Source organism: Phasianus colchicus, chromosome 39 (genome assembly GCF_987193195.1).
Source record: "Phasianus colchicus chromosome 39, bPhaCol1.hap1.1, whole genome shotgun sequence".
Taxonomy (NCBI): Eukaryota; Metazoa; Chordata; class Aves; order Galliformes; family Phasianidae; genus Phasianus; species Phasianus colchicus.
The window spans coordinates 1,858,574-1,868,712 of record NC_143474.1 but is presented as its reverse complement, the minus strand read 5'-3'; the positions used below and the strand labels follow the sequence as shown (position 1 = coordinate 1,868,712).

Below are 10,139 nucleotides of genomic sequence, written 5' to 3'. Positions count from 1 at the left end.
AGACCGGAAGTTGAGGACTTGGGCCTTTTTAATAAAGGATTGGCGCTCTTTCATGAGGGATTGGTGGAAATCGCCGGAAGGGGCGGGGTTAAGGGCGGATGTTGTTGAGGTTACGGGCGGAAGCGCGAGCAGAGGGCCGACTGAGTAGGAAGGGGTGGAGTTACGGGCGGAAGTTCGGGGTAAGGGCGGAAGTTGTGCCGAGTAATGGCGGAAGTTCTGCCCGAATGGCCTCGAGAAGGGCGGAAGTGACGTTTAGAGGAGCGGAAGTGGAGTGGAGCGGGGATCAGGGCTGTCCGTCTGCCCCATAGATCTATCCCCGCCCCATAGATACGGCTCTGCCCCAGAGATCCAACCCTGCCCCATAGATGTGTTCCTGCCCCACAGATCCATCCCAGCCCCATAGATGTGTTCCTGCCCCATAGATCCATCCCTGCCTTATAGATCCATCCCAGCCCCATAGATGCATCCCTGCCCCATAGATGCAGCGCAGCCCCATAGATGTGCAACTGCCCCACAGATCCATCCCTGCCCCATAGATCCAACCCCACCCCACAGATCCATCCAGCCCCATAGATATGGCTCTGCCCCATAGATCCACCCCAGCCCCATAGATTTCTCCCTGCCCCATAGATCCATCCCAGCCCCACAACCGCCCCCCCCATCGATGACTCCGCCCCACATCTGTGCCCCCAGTCCCTCCCCCCCCCCCCCCCCCCCCGTCCCGTCGGTGCCACCCACGTGACCGCGCCGTGACCCCGTGACCCCTCCCCGCCCCCCGCCGTGACCTCTGACCCCTCGGAACGGCGCTATGGGGCAACCGGAGGAGCGGCGCTGGGATTGGGGGGCGCTGAGGACCCCAGCGGGGCGCCTGATCGCGGCCGAGACGGTAGGAGGGCGATAGGGGGCGATATGGGGCGCGATAGGGGGCGATATGGGTCCCGATAGGGGGTAATGGGGTGATAGGAGGTGATGGGGATGATATGGATCACGATGGGGGGCGATAGGGGGCGATAGGGGGCGGTATGGGTCGCGATAGGGGGCGATATGGGTCCCAACAGGGGGTAATAAGGGGCGATAGGAGGTGATAGGAGGTGATGGGGGTGATATGGGTCGCGATAGGGGGTGATAGGGGGCGGTATGGGTCGCGATAGGGGGCGATATGGGTCCCGACAGGGAGTAATAAGGGGCGATATGGGGTGATAGGAGGTGACGGGGGTGATATGGATCACGATGGGGGGGGATAGGGGGAGATAGGGGGCGGTATGGGGCGCGATAGGGGGCGATATGGGTCCCGACAGGGGGTAATAAGGAGCGATATGGGGTGATAGGAGGTGATGGGGGTGATATGGGTCGCGATAGGGGGTGATAGGGGGCGGTATGCGGCACTATAGGGGGCGATATGGGTCCCGATAGGGGGTAATAAGGAGCGATATGGGGTGATAGGAGGTGATGGGGGTGATATGGGTCGCGATAGGGGGTGATAAGGGGCGGTATGGGGCGCGATAGGGGGCGATATGGGTCCCGACAGGGGGTAATAAGGAGCGATATTTGGTGATATGAGGTGATGGGGGTGATATGGGTCGCGATAGGGGGCGATAGGGAGCAATATGGGGCGATATGGGTCACGATAGGGGGCGATATGGGGTAATATGGATCCAGATATGGGGTGATGGCTCCCGATGGGTCCCTATGGGTCTCTATGGGTCTCTATGGGTTTCTATGGAATCTGTGGGTCTCTATGGGTCCCTATGGGTCCCCATGGGTCCCTGTGGGTTCCTATGGGGTCTATGGAGCTCTATGGGTCCCTATGGGTCCTTTATGGGGTCTCTATGGGGTCTTCATGGGGCTTTATGGGTCCCCATGGGTCCCTATGGGTCTCTATGGGTCTCTATGGGTCCCTATGGGTCCCTATGGGGTCTTTATGAGCCTCTAAGGGGTCTATGGGGCTCAGTGGGTCCCTATGGGTCCCTATGGGTCTCTGGGGTCCCTATGGGTCTCTATGGGTCTCTATGGGGCTCTATGGGTCCCTATGGGTCTCTATGGGTCCCTATGAATCCCTATGGGTCTCTATGGGTCCCTATGGGTCCCTATGGGGTCTATGGAGCTCTATGGGTCCCTATGGGTCCTTTATGGGGTCTCTATGGGGTCTTCATGGGGCCTTATGGGTCCCTATGGGTCCCTATGGGTCCCTATGGGTCTCTATGGGTCTCTGGGGTCCCTATGGGTCTCTATGGGTCCCCATGGGTCCCTATGGGTCTCTATGGGTCCCTATGGGTCCCTATGGGTCCCTATGGGTCTCTATGGGTCTCTGGGGTCCCTATGGGTCTCTATGGGTCCCTATGGGTTCCTATGGGTCCCTATGGGTCCCTATGGGTCTCTATGGGTCCCCATGGGTCCCTATGGGTCTCAATGGGTCTCAATGGGTCCCTATGGGTCCCTATGGGTCTCTATGTGTCTCCGTGCATCTCTATGATCTCCGTCCATCTCTATGGTCTCCCCGCGTCTCTATGGTCGCCGCTCAGGCCGCGTGGTTCGCGCTGCTCCCCCTGCTGGCCGTTTCTGTTCCCCACGCGCTGCTCCCGGCTCTGCTGGCCGCACTTTGGGCTGCGGCCACGTTGGGGGCGGCGGTGCTGAGAGCCGCACCGAGGATCCCGCACGGAGACTGCGTGGTACGGAGCCGCACCTCCCAGTCCTCCCAGTCCTCCCAGTTCTCCCAGTCCTCCAGTCCTCCAGTCCTCCAATTGCTCCGGTCCTCCAGTCCTCCAGTCCTCCAGTCCTCCAAGACATCCAGTCCTCCCAGTCCTCCCAGCTCTCCCAGTCCTCCAGTCCTCCAGTCCTCCAGTCCTCCAGTCCTCCAATCCTCCAGTCCTCCAGTCCTCCCAGTTCTCCCAGTCCTCCAGTCCTCCAGTCCTCCAGTCCTCCAAGACATCCAGTCCTCCAGTTCTCCCAGTCCTCCAGTCCTCCAATCCTCCAGTCCTCCAATCCTCCAGTCCTCCAGTCCTCCAGTTCTCCCAGTCCTCCAGTCCTCCAATCCTCCAGTCCTCCAATCCTCCAGTCCTCCAGTCCTCCAGTCCTCCAGTCCTCCAATCCTCCAGTCCTCCAGTCCTCCAGTCCTCCAATCCTCCAATCCTCCAGTCCTCCATTCCTCCAATCCTCCAGTCCTCCAATCCTCCAGTCCTCCAGTCCTCCAATCCTCCATTCCTCCAATCCTCCAGTCCTCCAGTCCTCCAATCCTCCAGTCCTCCAATCCTCCAGTCCTCCAGTCCTCCAATCCTCCAATCCTCCAATCCTCCAGTCCTCCAGTCCTCCAGTCCTCCCAGTCCCTCCCAGTCCCTCCCAGTCCTCCAGTCCTCCAGTCCTCCAATCCTCCAATCCTCCAATCCTCCAGTCCTCCAATCCTCCAGTCCTCCAGTCCTCCAGTCCTCCAAGACATCCAGTCCTCCAATCCTCCAATCCTCCAGTCCTCCAGTCCTCCAGTCCTCCAATCCTCCAGTCCTCCAGTCCTCCAGTCCTCCCAGTCCCTCCCAGTCCCTCCCAGTCCTCCAGTCCTCCAGTCCTCCAATCCTCCAATCCTCCAATCCTCCAGTCCTCCAATCCTCCAGTCCTCCAGTCCTCCAGTCCTCCAAGACATCCAGTCCTCCAGTTCTCCCAGTCCTCCAGTCCTCCAATCCTCCAGTCCTCCAGTCCTCCAGTCCTCCAGTCCTTCCCAGTCCTTCCCAGTCCTCCCAGTCCCTCCCAGTTCCCCCCATTCCCCCCCCCCCCCCCCACGTGGCTGCATTTCCCGTGTTGGCCAGCAGGAGGCGCTGCGTTCCGGCAGCGGAGCGGTGGTGGCCACCGTGGTGGCTTTGGTGGCCATCGTGTCGTCCCGCAGCGTCCTGGCCGCCATCACCTTCGTGAGTCTGACCTCTGACCTCTGACCCCTCCGTGACCCCGCTGTGACCCCGCTATGACCCCTTTGTGACCCCATGACCCCTTTGTGACCCCATGACCCCAACATGACCCCTAGATGACCCCTCCATGACCCCATGACCTCTGTGAACCACGTGACCTTTGACCCCTTGACCCCTGTGACCCCGTGACCCCAATGTGACCCCTAGATGCCCCCTCCATGACTCTATCCCCCCCATGAACCCTGTGACCTCTGACCCCATGACTCCTTCGAGACCCCATGACCCCAATTTGACCCCTAGGTGACCCCTCCATGACCCCATGACCCCACTGTGACCCCACTGTGACCCCATGACCCCAATGTGACCCCTAGTGACCCCTCTATAACAACGTGACCCCCCATGAACCCTGTAACCTCTGACCCCATGACCCCCTCATGACCCCATGACCCCAATGTGACCCCTAGGTGACCCCTCCATGACCTCTGACCCTCCCTGACCCCTGTGTGACCCCATGACCCCAACGAGACCCCTAGACGACCCCTCCATGACTCTATGACCCTCCGTGAACCCTGTGACCCCTTGTGATCCCATGACCCCTGCGTGACCCCATGACCCCAATTTGACCCCTAGGTGACCCCTCCGTGACCTCTGACCCTGCCCTGAACCCTGTGTGACCCCATGACCCCAACGTGACCCCTAGTGCCCACTCCATGACTCAATGACCCCCATGAGCCCTGTGACCTCTGACCCCATGACCCCTGCGTGACCCCATGACCCCAACGTGACCCCATGACATCTGTGACCCCGTGACCCCTAGGTGACCCCTCCATGACTCAATGACCCCCATGAACCCTGTGACCCCGTGACCTCGTGTGACCCCATGACCCCAACGTGACCCCTAGATGACCCTTTGACCTCTGACCCCATGACCTCTGACCCTCCGCGACCCCACCACGACCCCATGCTGACCTCCGACCCCGCCACGCCCCCACCTTCACCCCTCCCCCCACGACCTCTGACCCTTCACCGACCCCGCCGTGACCTCTGACCTCCGTGACCCCTGCCGTGACCTCTGACCTTTGACCCCGCAGAGCCTAGCTTTGGGTCTGGCTCTGCTTTACGCCTACGACGCCTTTGGAACCATTCGGACCCGACTGGGGCAGCCCCACGGTGAGGGCAGCTATGGGGCAGCCCCACACATCCCATAATAATCTATGGGGCAGCCCCACACATCCCATAATGCTCCGCTATGGGGCAGCCCCACACATCCCATAATGCTCCTCTATGGGGCAGCCCCACACATCCCATAATGCTCATCTATGGGGCAATCCCATGCATCCCATAATGCTCCGCTATGGGGCAGCCCCACACATCCCATAATGCTCCGCTATGGGGCAGCCCCACACATCCCATAATAATCTATGGGGCAGCCCCACGCATCCCATAATGCTCCGCTATGGGGCAGCCCCACACATCCCATAATGCTCCTCTATGGGGCAGCCCCACACATCCCATAATGCTCCGCTATGGGGCAGCCCCACACATCCCATAATAATCTATGGGGCAGCCCCACGCATCCCATAATGCTCCGCTATGGGGCAGCCCCACACATCCCATAATGCTCCGCTATGGGGCAGCCCCACACATCCCATAATGCTCCGCTATGGGGCAGCCCCACACATCCCATAAGAATCGATGGGGCAGCCCCACACATCCCATAATGCTCCGCTATGGGGCAGCCCCACACATCCCATAATGCTCTGCTATGGGGCAGCCCCACACATCCCATAATGCTCCGCTATGGGGCAGCCCCACACATCCCATAATAGTCATCTATGGGGCAGCCCCACGCATCCCATAATGCTCCTCTATGGGGCAGCCCCACGCATCCCATAATGCTCCTCTATGGGGCAGCCCCACACATCCCATAATGCTCCGCTATGGGGCAGCCCCACACATCCCATAATGCTCTGCTATGGGGCAGCCCCACCCATCCCATAATGCTCCGCTATGGGGCAGCCCCACATATCCCATAATAATCTATGGGGCAGCCCCACACATCCCATAATGCTCATCTATGGGGCAGCCCCACACATCCCATAATGCTCCGCTATGGGGCAGCCCCACACATCCCATAATGCTCCGCTATGGGGCAGCCCCACACATCCCATAATACTCATCTATGGGGCAGCCCCACACATCCCATAATACTCATCTATGGGGCAGCCCCACACATCCCATAATGCTCCGCTATGGGGCAGCCCCACGCATCCCATAATGCTCCGCTATGGGGCAGCCCCACACATCCCATAATGCTCATCTATGGGGCAGCCCCACACATCCCATAATGCTCCGCTATGGGGCAGCCCCACGCATCCCATAATGCTCCGCTATGGGGCAGCCCCACGCATCCCATAATGCTCCGCTATGGGGCAGCCCCACACATCCCATAAGAATCTATGGGGCAGCCCCACACATCCCATAATGCTCATCTATGGGGCAACCCCACGCATCCCATAATGCTCATCTATGGGGCAGCCCCACACATCCCATAATGCTCATCTATGGGGCAGCCCCACACATCCCATAATGCTCCGCTATGGGGCAGCCCCACACATCCCATAAGAATCTATGGGGCAGCCCCACACATCCCATAATGCTCCGCTATGGGGCAGCCCCACACATCCCATAATGCTCCGCTATGGGGCAGCCCCACACATCCCATAATACTCATGTATGGGGCAGCCCCACACATCCCATAATGCTCCGCTATGGGGCAGCCCCACACATCCCATAATACTCATGTATGGGGCAGCCCCACACATCCCATAATGCTCCGCTATGGGGCAGCCCCACACATCCCATAATGCTCCGCTATGGGGCAGCCCCATGCATCCCATAATGCTCCGCTATGGGGCAGCCCCACACATCCCATAATGCTCCGCTATGGGGCAGCCCCACGCATCCCATAATGCTCCGCTATGGGGCAGCCCCACGCATCCCATAATGCTCCGCTATGGGGCAGCCCCACACATCCCATAATGCTCATCTATGGGGCAGCCCCACACATCCCATAATACTCATCTATGGGGCAGCCCCACGCATCCCATAATGCTCCGCTATGGGGCAGCCCCACACATCCCATAATGCTCATCTATGGGGCAGCCCCACACATCCCATAATAATCTATGGGGCAGCCGCACGCATCCCATAATGCTCCGCTATGGGGCAGCCCCACACATCCCATAATGCTCCGCTATGGGGCAGCCCCACACATCCCATAATGCTCCGCTATGGGGCAGCCCCACACATCCCATAATGCTCCGCTATGGGGCAGCCCCACGCATCCCATAATGCTCATCTATGGGGCAGCCCCACACATCCCATAATGCTCCGCTATGGGGCAGCCCCACACATCCCATAATGCTCCGCTATGGGGCAGCCCCACACATCCCATAATGCTCCGCTATGGGGCAGCCCCACGCATCCCATAATGCTCCGCTATGGGGCAGCCCCACACATCCCATAATGCTCCGCTATGGGGCAGCCCCACACATCCCATAGTGCTCCGCTATGGGGCAGCCCCACACATCCCATAATGCTCCGCTATGGGGCAGCCCCACAGATTCTCTCTTCTTTCCTTTCAGCCCCACAAGTGAACGGGACCTGAGCGACATCCGGACCCCCAACTCTGCCCCATAGAATCCCTGAGTTCTGCCCCATAGATTTCTGCCCCATAGATTTCTGCCCCATAGATTTCCTGCCCCATAGATCTGTGTGCCCCATAGATTCGCCCCATAGATTCGCCCCATAGATTTCTGCCCTATAGATTTGCCCCATAGATTCTGCCCCATAGATCCACCCCATAGATCCCACCCCATAGATTTCTGCCCCATAGATTCTGCCCCATAGATCTGTGCGCCCCATAGATTCTGCCCCATAGATTCCACCCCATAGATTCTGCCCCATAGATCCCACCCCATAGATCCCCCCCATAGATTCACCCCCATAGATCTCTGCCCCATAGATTCTGCCCCATAGATTCCACCCCATAGATCTGTGCCCCATAGGTCCGCCCCATAGATTCCGCCCCATAGATTTGCCCCATAGCTCTGCCCCATAGATTCACCCCATAGATTCCACCCCATAGATCTGTGCCCCATAGATCCACCCCATAGATTCACTCCATAGATTCTGCCCCATAGATTCCGCCCCATAGATTCCGCCCCATAGATTCACTCCATAGATTCTGCCCCATAGATCCAGCCCATAGATCTCTGCCCCATAGCTCTGCCCTATAGATTCCACCCCATAGATTCACCCCATAGATCCCACCCCATAGATTCTGCCCCATAGATCCACTCCATAGATTTCTGCCCCATAGATTCTGCCCCATAGATCTGTGCCCCATAGATCCACCCCATAGATTTGCCCCATAGATCCGCCCCATAGATTCCGCCCCATAGATCTGTGTGCCCCATAGCTCTGCCCCATAGATTCCTGCCCCATAGATTCTGCCCCATAGATCTGTGCCCCACAGATTCCGCCCCATAGATCCGCCCCATAGACTCCTCCCCATAGATTCACCCCCTAGATTCCGCCCCATAGATTCCTGCCCCATAGATCTGTGCCCCATAGATCCGCCCCATAGATTCTGCCCCATAGATTCCGCCCAATAGTTTTGCCCCATAGATTTCCTGCCCCATAGATCCGCCCCATAGATTCCACCCCATAGATCCGCCCCATAGATCCGCTCCATAGATTCCGCCCCATAGATCCACCCCATAGATTCCGCCCTATAGATTCTGTCCCATAGATTGCGCCCCATAGATCTGTGTGCCCCATAGATCTGCCCCATAGATTCCGCCCCACAGATTCCTGCCCCATAGATCCGCCCCATAGATCCACCCCATAGATCCGCCCCATAGATTTACCCCATAGATTCTGCCCCATAGATCCGCCCTGTTAATTAAAAGCGCCTGAAACCCCATCGATTCAGAAGGAATTAGTTATTCGAATCCCTCATTAACGCTAATTAGCCCTCATTAATATTCATTAGCCCCGATTAAGCCTAATCAACGGCGTGTAATTAATTAAAAGCCGTAATTGCCGCTAATTAAAGCTAATTAGCAACTTAGGAGATAAGCAGTGCGGAAATCAGCCTGCGAAATTTGCCTAATTAGCGCTAATTAACCCTCATTAATATTCATTAGCCCCGATTAAGCCTAATCAACGCTGTGCTATTAATTAAAAACCGCAATTAAAGCTAATCAAAGCTAATTAGCAGCTTAGCAGATAAGCAGGGCAGAAATCAGCCTGCAAGATTTCCCTTGTTAGCACTAATTAACCCTCATTAATATTCATTAGGCCCGATGAAACCTAATCAACGCCGTGTAATCAATTAAATGCCGTAATTGCCGCTAATTAAAGCTAATTAGCAACTTAGGAGATAAGCAGGGCGGAAATCAGTTTGCGAGATTTCCCTAATTAGCACTAATTAACCGTCATTAATATTCATTAGCCCCGATTAAGCCTAATCAACGCCGTGTAATCAATTAAATGCCGTAATTGCCGCTAATTAAAGCTAATTAGCAGCTTAGGAGAGAAGCAGGGCGGAAATCAGCCTGCAAGATTTCTCTAATTAACGCTAATTAACCCTCATTAATATTCATTAGCCCCGATTAAGCCTAATGAACGCTGTTATTAATTAAAAGCCGTAACTAAAGCTAATTAAAGCTAATTAAAGCTAATTGCAGCTAATTAAAGCTAATTAGCAGCTTAGGAGACAAGCAAGGCGGAAATCAGCCTGCAAGATTTCCCTAATTAGCGCTAATTAATCGCCGCAATTAAGGACGCTGTGGTCCTAAAGGCTTCCAATAGGGGAGCACGGAGCTCGTTAATATTCATGAGGTCGTTAATATTCATGAGCGCCGCGGGGTTCATTAATATTCATGAGCTGCGCGGCCGCACCATTGTGGTAAATGGAAGCGGGGGGGGGCAGGGCTTTTTCTGCTCAAAAAACCCCCAAAAACGTCGTTTTTCAACCCAAAAAAATGGCCGGATTGAATCGTAAGAGTCTAAAAAATGAATTTAGGGTGGAATTTGGGGGTGAAAAGAACCAAAAACGGTGGAATTTCACCCAAAAATCGACGCGTTTTCCCCCTTTGACGGCGTCCGGCGGCCAAAATGGCGGCGGCAAAATGGCGGCGGTGGCGGGAAGCGGGAAAATGGGGTAAAAAAAAAAGGCGG

General features: G+C 56.7%; 2 protein-coding genes across 3 annotated transcripts in view; both read left to right on the top strand.

Moving 5' to 3' along the window:
• The first annotated feature begins 808 nt into the window (after positions 1-808).
• On the top strand, positions 809-8,873 carry LOC149913313 (uncharacterized). Its single transcript, XM_090130115.1, has 5 exons — positions 809-886; positions 2,523-2,669; positions 3,795-3,893; positions 4,982-5,060; positions 7,538-8,873. The coding sequence occupies exons 1-5, from the start codon at positions 809-811 to the stop codon at positions 7,558-7,560; spliced, it is 426 nt and encodes a 141-aa protein (XP_089986241.1). The 3' UTR covers positions 7,561-8,873.
• A 1,110-nt stretch (positions 8,874-9,983) lies between these two features.
• The window catches only part of LOC149913312 (phosphoenolpyruvate carboxykinase [GTP], mitochondrial), a 47,517-nt gene continuing 47,361 nt past the window's right edge, over positions 9,984-10,139 (top strand). The window contains exon 1 of one of the 2 annotated variants that reach the window (XM_090130285.1): positions 9,984-10,122. Coding sequence is in view for 1 of the 2 variants with exons in the window: in XM_090130283.1 (XP_089986409.1) it covers positions 10,118-10,122 (5 nt within the window). In the remaining variant the exon portion in view is untranslated. The remainder of the gene's footprint in view (positions 10,123-10,139) is intronic. The other variant, XM_090130283.1, reaches the window with a different exon arrangement.